Source organism: Orycteropus afer, unplaced genomic scaffold (assembly GCF_000298275.1).
Source record: "Orycteropus afer afer isolate SDZICR_OR568_19922 unplaced genomic scaffold, OryAfe1.0 scaffold00040, whole genome shotgun sequence".
NCBI classification, from domain to species: domain Eukaryota; kingdom Metazoa; phylum Chordata; class Mammalia; order Tubulidentata; family Orycteropodidae; genus Orycteropus; species Orycteropus afer.
Genome location: NW_006921627.1, coordinates 11,899,717 through 11,913,653, shown reverse-complemented (window position 1 = coordinate 11,913,653; position 13,937 = coordinate 11,899,717). Strand labels below are relative to the sequence as shown.

The 13,937-nt window shown below is 44.0% G+C and overlaps 1 protein-coding gene across 1 annotated transcript; it reads right to left on the bottom strand.

Moving 5' to 3' along the window:
• Positions 1-7,707: 7,707 nt before the first annotated feature.
• COPS7A (COP9 signalosome subunit 7A) lies at positions 7,708-13,425 on the bottom strand. The gene is made up of 7 exons (XM_007937117.2): positions 13,264-13,425; positions 11,283-11,358; positions 10,946-11,034; positions 8,996-9,198; positions 8,216-8,321; positions 7,910-8,061; positions 7,708-7,747 (listed from the first exon to the last, which is right to left on the bottom strand). The coding sequence occupies exons 1-7, from the start codon at positions 13,423-13,425 to the stop codon at positions 7,708-7,710; spliced, it is 828 nt and encodes a 275-aa protein (XP_007935308.1).
• Between the last annotated feature and the right edge of the window lie 512 nt (positions 13,426-13,937).

The window sequence follows — 13,937 nt, the reverse complement described above, 5'->3', positions numbered from 1 at the left end:
CATACACTGCTGGTGGGACTGTAAAATGGTACAAGCACTGTGGAAAGCAGTATGGCGATTCCTTCAAAAGTTGGAATTAGAAATACAATTTGACCCAGCCATTCCATTACTAGGTATATATCCTAAAGAAGTGAGAGCCATAACAAGAACAGACATGCACACCCATGTTCATTGCAGCACTATTTATAATAGCCAAAAGATGGAAACAACCTAGGTGTCCATCAGCTGAGGAATGGATAATCAAACTATGGTACATACACACAACGCAATACTATGCAACCCTAAAGAATAACGTAGAATCTGCAAAACACCGCCTAATGTGGATGGACTTGGAGGACATTATGCTGAGTGAAATAAGTCAATCACAGAAGGACAAATATTGTATTAGTCCATTATTGTAAAAGTCAGGGAAAGGTTTATCTATGGAAGGAAATTTTCTTTGTTGCTTACCAGGGGTGGGAGGGGAGGGGAGGGAACACTGTTAGATAGGCAGAGATAAGTTTTGACTTGGGTGAAGAGAAGGGTAATGTACCAAATGAGAGTGATCAACATGGTGGCATTGAGGAATAGGAAGACATAGAGAGGCACATGGGAGGTACAGACAACAAAGATGAACTCTTTTGCACATAAAGTACTGTGTTGTCAGTGAAGGCAAACATGGGTATATGGGTGGATAGATGGGTGGACAGGCTGAACTATTAGGTATGTCTGTGAAGTGGGGAGTGTATCCAGGACCATGTATAGGTTGGCAGACAATGGTCCTATAAGTATATTTGTATGATCTGAATTCCCAGGTATATAGTAGAGCTGACAAGGGACAAGGTTGTAGTCACTTCTTCGTCACAGCCAGCTACCCAGAGGGACCAAGTAGTTGAACCAGTGGGCTCGGGACCATAGTCGCAGGGGACATCTAGCTCAATTGGCATAACATACTATACAAAATATTGTTCCATCTCCTACTTAGGTGAGTAGTGACTGGAATCTTAAAAGCTTGCAAGCAGCCATCTAGATGCAACGATGAGTCTCTCCTCGTATAGAGGAAAGAAGAATGAAGAAAACCAAAGATTCATGGAAAGAATAAGTCCTAGCGATTAGTACACTATGCAATCCCCAGCCTATATGACTATGAGACCAGAAGAACTAGATGGTGCCCGGCTACCACTGTCAACCACTCAGAGGGGGATCTATGTAGGAGATCCTGGATAGAGAAGAACAATGTAGAACAAAACTCAAAATCATTTGGAAATAAAAAAGCGGACCAGGTTTGCTGGTCTGATAGAGCCTGGTGGAACCACTGAGACTATGGCCCCTAGCTGCCCTTCAGGTCTGGAACTGAACCCACACTTGTGGCTTCCAGTCAAACAAAAGACAGGCGAATGAATTGAACATTTACCTGAGATAGATACACTCCTTGGAGAGAACAATCATAGGAGAAAGAAGAGCTGTTTATGCACAGGAAGACAGCTCAGGGGGCAGGAGTGCATGGAGGCATGGACACAGAGCAGAGGTAACTATTGGGAGGAAGTGGGAGGGGAGCTGTTGCATTGGGGTAAATTGTAGTCAATGTCATGAGACAAAGTATATGTGAACTGTTGCATGGAAAGTGAATTTGCTCTGTAAATTTTCACCCAAATCACAATAAAAACATAAAATAAAATAAAAGATGCATTGATAATTAGTAGTGATTAGAATGCAACAGTTAGAAACAACTTTAGTTAGAAAATATGGCCTTGGTGATAGAAATGACATGATGGAATTTTGGAAGACCAACAACTTATTCATTACAAATACTTTTTTCCAACAATGGTGACTATATGTGAGAACCTCATGAATACCTAGTAATCGAACTGACTACATTTGTCAGAGGAGATCATGAAGAAGCTCGATATCATGTCAGAACAAAGCCAGGGTCAGACTTTCAACTGCTCATATGCAAGTTCAAAATGAAGCTGAAAAAAATTAAAACAAGTCCATGAAAGCCAAAATACAACCTTGAGTATATCCCACCTGAATTTAGAGACCATCTGAAGAACAGATTTATGCAATGAACACCAATAACCAAAGACCAGATGAGTTGAGGGAAGACATCAAGGACAGCATACATGAAGACAGCAAAAGGTCATTAAAAAAACAGGAAAGAAAGAAAAAAACAGAAGAGACTGATACTTCCACTTGAATAAAGAGTAGCTAAAGCAAATTAAAGAAATGACATAAAAGAGCTGAACAGAAGATTTCAAAGGATGATTTGAAAGGGAGAAAACAAAGTAACATATCACAATTAAATGTGCATAGAGTTGGAGTAAGAAAATCAAAAGGGAAGAACACGATTGCTATTTCTCAAGCTGCAAGAACTGAAGAAGAAATTAAAGCCTCAAGGGACAATACTGAAGGATTCTATGGGCAAAATATTAAATGATGCAGGAAGCATCAAAAGAATACGGAAAGAATACACAGAGTCACTGTACCAAAAATTGGTCGACATTCAACCATTTCAGGAGGTAGCATGTGATCAGGAACTGATGATATTGAATGAAGAAGTCCAATGTGCACTGAAAGCATTGTCAATAAACAAGACTCCAGGAATTGATGGCATACCCACTGAGATATTTAAATAGACAGGTGCAATGCTGGAGGCACTCACCCATTTATGCCAAGAAATTAAGAAGACAGCTACCTGGCCAACTGACTAGAAGAGGTCCATATCTGTGCCCATTCCCAAGAAATGACCCAACAGAATGTGAAAACTATCAAACAATATTAATATCACATGCCAGTAAAATTTTGCTAAAAATAATTTAAAAATGGTTGTAGCAGTACATAGGAAACTGCCAGAAATTCAAGTCAGATTCAGAAGAAGATAGGGAATGAGGGATATTATTGTTGATATTAGATGGATCCTGGCTGAGAGAGAATACCAGAAAGATGTTTACCTGTGTTCTATTGACTATGCAAAGGCATTTAACTATATGGATTATAAAAAATTATGGATAATATTGGGGAGACTGGGAATTCCAAAACACTTACTTGTCCTAATGACAAACCTGTACATAGACCAAGAGGCAGTTGTTCAAACAAAACAAACGGATATTGCATGGCTTAAAATCAGGAAAGGTGTGCATCAGGGCTGTATCCTTTCACCAGACTTAATCTGTATACTAAGCAACTAATCTGAAAAGCTGGACTATATGAAGAAAAATGTAGCATCAGGATTGGAGGAAGGCTCATTAACAATCCAGGATATGAGATGATACAACATTGCTTGCTGAAAGTGAAGAAGACCTGAAGCACTTACTGACAAAGATCAAAGACTCCAGCCTTCAGTATGGATTACACCTCAACATAAAGAAAACAAAAATCCTCACAACTGGACCAATAAATAACATCATGATAAATGGAAAAGAAATTGAAGTTGTTAAGGATTTCATTTTATTTGGATCCATCCTCAATGCCCATGGAGGCACTAGTCAAGAAACTGGATGATGTACTGCACTGGACAAATCTGCTGCAAAAGACCACTTTAGTGTTAATGAGCAAAAATGCCACTTCGAAGACTAAAGTGCACCTGATCCAAGCCATTTCAGTCACCTTGAAGGCACACAAAAGGTGGACAACGAATAAGGAAGACTGAAGAAAAACTGATGTATTTGAAGTATGCTGTTGGCAAAGAATATTGAATATACTATGACTTCCAGAACAAACATGTCTTGGAAGTACAGTCAGAATGTTCTTTAAAAGCAAGGATGGCGAGACTTTGTCATATAATCAGGAGGGACCAGTCCCTGGAGAAGGGTATTATGTTTGATAAAGATGAGGGTCAGTGAAAACGGAGAAGACCCTTAATGAGATGGATTGACACAATGACTGCAACAATGGGCTCAATCCTAGCAACAATTCTGAGGATGGTGCAGCATAAGGCAGTGTTTCATTCTGTTCTACGTGGGGTCGCTGTGTGTCAGAATTACTTGCTGGCACCTTACATACAACAGACAGTAGGGTCCAGTATAACATCTTTCTGCCTCCAGGCCTTCACCCCACTATTCCTCGCACCCAAGATATTTATCCTCCCTCCTCTGTATCACACTCCTATCTGAGCTTCTAGTTTTGACTTAAAGGTCAAGTCATTAGAAAATTTCCTGACTTTCAAGCAAGGTTAGATCCTCTATTGTATGCCTTCATGTCACTCCGTACTTCAGAACACTTATCATACTCTTAATTATATAACCATGTACTTAAGAAGAACCTCAAAGGCCAGGACAAGTCCTTTCTCTTGCTCTCTTGAATTGTACTCAAGGTTTTGACATTGCTCATCTTCTGTCATATGGCCCTATTACCTGTTTCCCAAGGCTCTGCAGGAAAAGCCTTTTCAGTTGTTCCAAGTTGAAACTGATCTGGGGAAGTATCTTATATAGCTGGTGCTCACAGTTCAGAAAGCGTTCTGGTGGCACAGTCGTTAAAAGCTTTTGGCTATTAACCAAAAAGTTCAGCTGTTCAAACCCACCAGATGTTCTGGAGAAAAATGAGGCAGTCTGCTTCTGTAAAGATTTACAACTTTGGAAACCCTATGAGGAAGTTCTACTCTCTCCTATAGAGTCACTATGAGTCAGGATCAACTCAATTGACAGTGGGTTTCACAGTTCAGAAGCGAGTCATGAAGACAAATTTGCTATCCACACTTCCTGGTTATTCTAACTTGATAAGAACTAGAGTGGAGTCCATGAATATGCCCCCTGGATGATTATGATGCTAGTAGCCTACAGTAACAGTTTGTGGTAGGAAACTTCTGACACAGGTTCTAATGATCCCTGCCACTTGGTAGTTACATCCTTGTGGTTCCCCCCACCCCCTTTCAGTGTAAGCCAGACCTGGTGACTTGCTTCTCATATGGTAAAAGTGACGGGATGTCACATCTGTGACTAGGTTGCAAAAGACTATGACTTTTGACTTGCTGCTGTTCTCTCTAGCTCTTGCTCTGATGGAGACAGCCAGCTGCACAGCCTCTGGCCAACAGCACAGAAATGAGGCCCTCAATCCAACCCCCTATGAAGTAATGAATCCTGCTGACAATCATTAAGCGAGCTTGGAAGCAAATCCTTCCCCATTTTAACCCTGAAATGATTTTGGCCCTAGCTAAAAACTTGACTGTAGCCTTATGAGACCCCAAAGCAGAAGCCTTACCTAATCCATGCCTGGATTCCTTACCCACAGAAACTGTTGCTAACATAACCCTCTAAAATCCCTTCTATCCATCTGTATGGGTGGATTCACCTAAATAAGGAATTTCTTATTCATCTATAATACAATTTCATTGTCTCTGTTCTTCTTGTGCTTGAAGATGTGTACCAGTCCAATTACCATTTTTACTTAAAATTTTAACATTTTAAGTGTCACCCATTCATGTGCATGAACTATGAACTTTCACAGAAGCAAGTTATCCTAGTGGTCAAGCCCCAAGGTCATCTAAGATTGCTCTAGAGTGAGAACTACCATGTGTGTGAGTATGGCCTTTGTAGTCAAGAACCCCCTCTTTGTAAATCAAAGACAGACAACCTGCACTGGTATGTCCATAAGGATATGAATGCCTCCCCCCTCCTTTCAGGTGTGAAGCCAGGCAGTGTGAAAGCAGCCCACACTAGATTTTAGAACCACTCGCTAAAAACTGGAATTAGACAGGTCTAGGAAGTTACAGGATCACTAGCTGGGAACAGTGATTTCTCCTCCAAGCTTACTGGAAAAGAAGTTTAAAAGGAAAACTAGGGTATAGGTGGGGGAAGGCTCAAAGCATCAGGAATTAGCAACTTCTATACACTGGAGGGTACGGAAGAATTTCAGAGGTTGAGGCTGAGAATCAAGATGGCACAGGGCAAATGAGTATGTCTATGGCAAAGCTAAGGAGCTCTGGTGGTATAGTTAAGGCATTTGGCTGCTAAACCAAAGGTCAGTGGTTTGAACCCACCAGCCGCTGTGTGGAAGATGAGCCAGTCTGCTTCTGTAAAGATCTACAGCCTTGGAAACACAAAGGGGATAGCTGAGTTGGAACCCACTCGATAGCAGTGAGTTTGGTTTGGTTTTGGAGATTAAAGCTAAGAGCAAAAGCCAAGAGTGTCAACTCCAGAAACTGGGCTCACTGTAACCAGTCCCAACAAGTCTCTATTGCCCACAAACTCACACAGCCTCCTTTTAATCAAAAGCCAAGAACCCACTCCCTACTTTTTATTTCCATGACTCATACATTTAGGACTGATGAAGTACGGTCTCTCCTAAATTTCCACCTTGGGAGATCTAGCACAGCCCAGTACACAGTGGGACCCTCAAGAGACAGCTGCTTCATACACATTTGGTGGCTCAACTCTCAACTCTCCCCTTACACTAGAGCTTGCCTGGTTTACAGCAGTATGGGCCAAAAGACCACTCCTCTCAGCACACTGCTCGGAAAGCTTTGCCTTACACAGACGGCAAGAGAATGACTGCTGCCTCTTGCTTCAAATCAGACAGTTCTGTATGATTTAGATGTTAAAACTTATGTTTACCATTAACTCTTCCCCTTATAATTCAGTGAGAGGTAGAAGGAAACAAGCTGAATTGAAGTTCCTTGAGAGAAGGAGCAGTGACCACCATTTTGCATAGTCAGTGCCTATCATGTTGGTACTCAGTAAAATTCATTGCTAATGAATGAATGAATGGATGGATGGATGATGAGATACTGAGCAACCTGTCCAAAATCACACAGCCCAGGACCTAGGCCTCCTGGCTCCTAAGCTAGGACTGAGCAAGCAGTATGTGGTCTCTCCTTTTTTCCAGGGTTTTGTTTTAAAGTGGACTGGGAATGACTCTTCCTCCCATCCACAAATATCACACAGAAGATAGCCAGCTCAGGGCATGTTTGTAGATAGATGTCTCATAGATTTATTTCTATGTCATGTTACATATAGATATATGTATATATCCTTTTTTTAATACAATCTATATCCCCTCCCGTTCCCCACCAAACTCACAAAAAGAAATATAAATCCTTCCAGGATTGCTATCAGGCTTTCTAAAATAGCCAGGGCCAAGAAAAAACCATCTCTCAACTCTAAGGAAACAGCTGTCCTTCTTGGGCTCCAGAACATCGAAGCAGCAGCACTCCCAGGGCCCAAGGGAAAGAGAGAAGAAAGGAAACAATTGTAGTGTGATAGGATTCTAAGATGAAAGTGTCCAGTGACTTCTTGAATGGCAAACTGGCTCCCAGAGCTCTCATGGTGGGAACACAGGTGGGGCCCTATGGCTCTCCAAATGCTGCCCAAATAGGCCAGGAGTAGTGAGTAGGAATTGGGGATCAGGCATGCAAGGTTAGGGTTAGTAGGAGAAAAACACTTGTGGGTTATGTTGGACAAGAAGCTACCACCTACTCAATGGTGGATGTAATAGACAGGGACAGAGGCTGATCTCTTAAAGATGGGAGAGGCATGGCAGGGAGAGGGTGGGGAAAATGGGAACACATGAGAAAGTCACAGAATGCAAAAAGTACCAACATAAACACGACCTGTATTCATTTCCTCCCTAGAGAGGTATGATCTATGTTTGGGAGTGGGGAAGAGAAGGGAGGTGAAAGGTCATGAATTTAGGATTATCAGCTGGCCAGGGGCACAGGAAGGCTCTTTGAGGACTCCTAAGGGGCAGGCAGGCAGCTGGGGCCCCATAACCCCAGGGAAGATACGAAGAGTCCCTTCAGTTTGACTTGGACCAAATCTTGGCACTCCCTCGAAGCCTGGTAAGAAGAGAGAGAGAGGATGCAGGGAACTCCATGACCCACAAAGGCTCCCCCACTTCCTAAACCCATGCAAATGACTAAGGGAAGTGAGGGCAGCCAGGTCCCTGAACTAAAAGCCAAGCACCCAAGAAGCAAGCAGCTCCTATCCCACTGGCTCACCCTTTGCCCTTTGAGGCTTTCTTGCTGGGCTGGCGCTGGTTGGTGCCAGGAGCTGGTTCCCTCAGCTCAGTCAGGTGTTGCTCAGGGTCCTGAGATGTAGCTGCAGCGGCTGCTGCCGTTGTAACTTTAATGGTTTTCTTAAGGTTGGCAACCTACCAGAAGAAAGGAATGGGTAATAGCAAGAAAGATTCCACAACCTGACAGTCCCTGCCCACTTGTCTCTCTGCTACAGACACTATTCAAACCCTCTGGCACAAAACAGCTGGCCCCGCTTAGAGTGACTTTCTTGCTCTCCTGCTTGCTCACCTCACTCTCAATCTGCTGCTTTAGGCCCAGCTGCTGCTCCTTGTGCTGGTTGGCACGGCTCACTTGCTCCTCGATGCCTGACAGCACAACCTCACATCCTACACACCTGTGGGGATTGGAAGAGATGAGAAGTGTCAGCAGAAGAGGGCTGTGATCATAAATTCAGTTATCATCATAAACTCATGGAAGATAGACTCAAGAACCCTAGATCCTGTCATCCAAGCCATTGCCTGAGTTAGGAACCCTTACCAGGGCACCTGGAAACCACCTGCAACACTACCTCCAGTAACAAGATGGACTTTCAGGTAGAATCACAGAGGGATAAGATAGTGCCTGTAGTGATAATGCAAGATGAGAGTAAAAACTGAAAACAAAATGGGGTTAGAAATGCTAAAGAAAAAAAGAGGAGGTGTACTCATGAATAAAAACACTGAAGTTAGACAGGGATACCAAGAGAAGAACAGAAGTGTGAGAGGCCCACAGTCCATGGACAGTGGTGGTTACAGACCCATGGGTTGAATCCAGCCTAGGATAGGTGATCAACCTCTAATTAGGATCCTCTAAAAGGGACCACCTCCCACTTCTTTTCCCCAGTTACTACATCAAAGACTCTACCTCCTAGGCCCTCTTCCACTCTCCCCTACCTCTGAAGCCTTTGGAGGAAGGAGCTCATTTACCTTTATCCTACTGGGTGCCACTTCTGCAGCCCAGCCCCCTCTGAAGCACCTCTCTCCTTCTGGGAGTAAGAAGAAAAGGGACAGTGCCAGGAATAGGTCTCACCACTCCTGCAGGGTTCGGGCAATGGCATTTAGGTCCTGGCGCTGGATGTCCCGCCCAATACTGTAATCAACCTCCAGCCGCTGATTGCGCTGGTCCAGGGAGCCACGAAGCACGTCAGCATACACGGCCTCGATCACCAGATCCTCTAGTTGCCGCACGTTACGGAGGGCAAGGGCCTCCAGCAACACTGCATATGGGATGCACTGGAAACCAGAGAAGTCAGGCCAGAGTTCGTGAGGTTCCACAGCAGAGAGGGGACTCCAACAATCCTTTTCCTTCCAGTCCTGCCCAGACCCACCTTCTCTTATTCGTAAATCATTTCCTTTAAAAAGCTGGTTCTGTTTGCACCCCCATTCCCAAATAACATCACGAGAAGGACAATATCAAAAAACAAAATACAAAGCTTATGCTCCCCTGCCATCTCCAGCTGCCATACTACAGGGGGAGAAAGTGACATCTGCCTGGGTGTCATCCCTTCAGTCACAGCTCAGTATATCACACCACCTTTGGTCAAGATCAGCTTGACATAATGGGTATAAGGAAGCGGGAAAGGTCTAGAGCTACTGTTTATCATTTATACTCTACCTAATTCCAAAGTGGCATCCCAAGTTTGAGGCATCTCACAATAATCTGTTTTCATTCTAACAAACAGAAGCCTAGCACTTCATCAGAAGAGAATGCCCTGTTCTGAGGCTTTGTTCTCATGGGACATTACATAGTAGGAAGGGGGTAATTTTTTTTTTTTTTTTACTTTTATTGCAATGAAAACATACACAAGACGTTCGCCAACCTAACAACTTTCACATTTACAGCTCAGGGATGTTGATGACGTTTTTCATGTTGTGCCACCATTATTACTATCCTTTTCCAAAATATTCTACCACCATTAGCATAAACTCAATGCCCCACAAACAAAAGCTTCCCCTTTTCCCCTCCCCCTTACCCCTGGTAACAACTAATAATCTTTGGTGTATAGATACATACACATATATTCCCCCCCAACCTATCTAAGTGGCATAGTGCCTAAGACATTAGACTGCTAACCAGAAGGCTGGTGGTTCAAACCCACCAGCCACTCCTCAGAAGGAAGGCTGGGCAATCTACTTCCATAGTGATACCACCTTGGAAACCCAAGGGGTCGCTATGAGTTGGATCCAACTCGACAGCAGTATGTTTGGTTTTGTTTTTCTCCCTTCCCTGGTAACCAACAAAGTTTCCTACCATGTATAAACCTTTCCTTGACTCTTTACAATAGTGAACTAATATTTGTCCTTCTGTGATTGACTTATTTCACTCAGCATAATGTCCTCCAAGTTCATCACATTATGCAGTGTTTTGCAGATTCCACATTATTCTTTAGGGTTGCATAGTATTCCACTGTGTGTATGCACCACAGTTTTGTTATCCCTTTCTTGGTTTATGGGCACTTAGGTTGTTTCCATCTCTTTGCTATTGTGCATAGTGCTGTGATGGACACAGGTGTCCATGTATCTATTCATGTCCTGCTTCTTACTTCTTTAGGATATATACCTAGTAATGAGATTCCTGGGTGAAATGGTATTTCTAGTTCTAACTTTTGAAGGAATTGCCATACCAATTTCCACAGTGGTTGTACCATTTTACAGTCCCACCAGCAGTATATGAGAGTCAGAAATGGGTAATTCTGAACAACACAGTGAACATCCTGGTTGCTATTTTGACGAAAAAACACAAATGAAGTTTTACTTAGTACTTAAATTGATTGAAAAATAAGACAGAAAATTCTTAGTTTAGCCTAAGAAGCTGCAGGTAAAGGACTTTAGATACAGACCTTAGGAGACGGGCAGGAAGCAGCAACAGTTGGGTCAAAGACTGTTCCAGTGCAAACTCCCTGCCAATGGCCCCTGTGGAGGAGCATACAGAAGAATGCTCCAGATCTCTGTGGCTTAGGGCTGGGGGACTGCCACTCACCTTGACTTTGGCAGCCAGGGTGACAACTGATAGGTGTCGAAGTTTATTCTTTTGGGCCTCTGTGAGTGGGGGAAGACTCCGGGCTTCAGCTAGGAGAAAAGGACAAAGTGCAAGTAATCCTGATTTCAGTTTGTGGGAAATCCGAACCTCCATGCCCTGCTTTTTTTTTTTTCCCAGTTTTTTTATGCCAATCCAGGTCTAGACCCTGACCCTGTGCAACTAGGAGATCCAATCAAATGGGATATCCCAAGAATTTCTTCCAACTAAGTTCCTCCAGAAATTGACCTTCTCCCATCTCCACTACTACTCCAAAGTTCCAATTCATCCATCTGGTTACCTAGGTAGTCAGCATATGTCCCGTAAGCAAACACCGTGAGCAGCCGAAATGTGGAAGCAAAGTCACTCTCAGCCAGCTGCAAGAATATGAGGGAAGAGAAGTGGTGACAGGAAGGGGTTCCCTCTCCACCCTCTCAGTCTTACCCTGTTTTAAGTTCTACTTTCTGGTCTTCTCTCCACTCCAATGCTCTCCCACTCACTAAAAGGAATTCTTTGTTTCTTTGACCACATTCCCATAGGAAGGGCTCATTTCCTCTCAGGCCTGTTTATGCTATTTGCCCAACCCACAATGCCCTTTTCCTAGATCCACCATCCAATTCCTACCCTATATTCAGGGCTAAAAATATTAAGGATGCCTATTACCTGTCAGACATACACCAGACATTACAAACTGTGTTGTTTGGCCCTCAGAGTATACTTAATATTTCTGACTATGCGTGTCTTTCAACAGTTGACTGTACTCCTCAATTCACCAAAGACTCTCCTGCCTCTCTCACCTCTGACAGCTGCATGGCCTAGGCAGGCATCTGAATTTGTGGCTTCTGCTTCAGACTCACTTCACCGGGATGCCTGCAGCACCTAGTCCAGCCTCCCCATTTCTCTCCTCCTATCACTGATCAGTCATTCTTGTACTTCATCAAACAATCTCCACCTAAGGTGGTTACCTAACAATACCTTTCTTGTCAGTAAGATTATAGACCCAGACTCTGGTATTCCACTCAAAATCTAGCAGAGCTATGCATGTAGTTGGATAGCTCAATAAATACTCGCTAAATGAGTGACTTATAGATTTTTATCTATTAATCCCATCTCTTCAATTGGACTGTAAGCTTCAGAAGGGTAAGCACTGTGTCTTGTACTTTTCTGGTGTTCCTAGACGACTAGCAGAGTGCTAAGAAGGCACTCAATACCTACTTCTTCCACAGCTGAGAAAAACAGGAAAAGAAGGCAACAGTTTCTTTGTACCATAGAGTCATCGAAATTGGTTAAATCCATTGACTCAACTATAGGCCTGCAAAAACCTAGCTCTGGTGGCCCACTGCCATAGCATTTCAGAACTTGGATGGTGCCATATATCTTGGCAACACTCACTCTTTAAACTCTTAACTCTGCTACTTCTGTGTGAAGTTTCTTCTGCTTTGTTCCTGGCAGTTTACCATGTCTTTGGGAGAAAAGACACCTTCTACCTTACCTACCTTAAATAAATAACATATGGTATAAAGAAGGGAGAACAGGGCATGCTAATTTAATATGTCCACTCTTCCCATTTGTATCAGGCTTTACACTTTCCCATAACCTCACTCGATTCCCACAGTAACAGTGAAGGGGCAATATCACCTACATTTTCAAAAGAGAAAATTGAAGCCGTAAAGTAACTGATCTGACCAAAGTGTTGTAATTACCAAGGGATATTACACTGGTGGAGACAGGCTAGAATTCAGGTCTCCTATTCTAACTAGGAGCCCTGGAAGATGGCTTAAGGCAGTCGCTCGCAGAGACCACCAGCCACTCTGCGGCGCATAGACTTGGCCGTCTCTTTCTCAACTCCGTCCTCCTTGGGGAGGGCTCGCTAGGAGTCCGATGCAGTCAGTTGAGGTGTGGTTTTTGGGAGCTCTGGTAGCATAGTGCCTAAGGCACTTGACTACTAACCAGAAGGCTGGCGGTTCAAACCCACCAGCCACTCCTGGGAAGGAAGTTGGGGCAATCCTGCCTTGGAAACCCAAGGACTATGAGTCGGTCCGATTTGAGGGCACATAACAAAAGCAACATTCTGAATAGGAATGCTCTTTTGTTTAAAAGTGTAAAAATACTGGATTTCACAGATCTCTTATATCTAAAGGGAATCTCAGACGTTTACTTGCTTACTTACTTTTGCAAGCTACCAGTTAATCATGGTCATATTCTTATTCAACTGAACGGTTATACAGCTGCAAAATTAACCTTACAAGCTTTGCTGTGAGCTATCCAGGCTATGAACCCACCTCTCTAACGTTGGGCATATCCAGCAGTTCCCCAAACACGTAGACACCTGGGGCCTCCAGCACCTGATGGATGAGTGTGGCCAGCGCTGCCCCCTTGGCAGACTTGGCCAGAAGCAGAAATTGCTCCTGGTTCTGCCCTGTCACCTTCACCTCCCCACTCATGGCTGCACTGAGCTGGGGGTAGCTGGGCTCAGGATGTCTGGAGCTGCAAGGAAAGAGGCTGTGAACCTAGAGGTCTCTGACTGCTGGCAAGTTGGGAAGGGCAAGGGGGAGGGGCTGAGTTGCAGAGCAAATGAGTCGCTTCTACTAGAGTAATCAGAGAGGGGAGTGGTTAGAACTCGGATCTAGGAATCCTAAAGTTGGTCATTGAGATGAGAGCACCTGAGACAGGAATGCCACACCTACCCTCTCCCCTAAACCCTGGCCTAACCCCAGGTCTTACCACGTGCAATTCCCTCCCTGAATCCCCAGGCACAAGCCCCCAGGGTGAAGATATGTCACATGATGTCCACTCCAACAACGAAGCTCGCTAGCTTTTCCCCTCGTGCCCCACACGTGTCACCAACCACGTGACCTCACCCCACGCTCCTTCCGCGTGGCTCCGCCCCTCTTTAAAGAGTCCGCCCAGGGACCGTGGGCTGCAGCCGACTGCCTCGTTGTACCCTTGGTCAGAT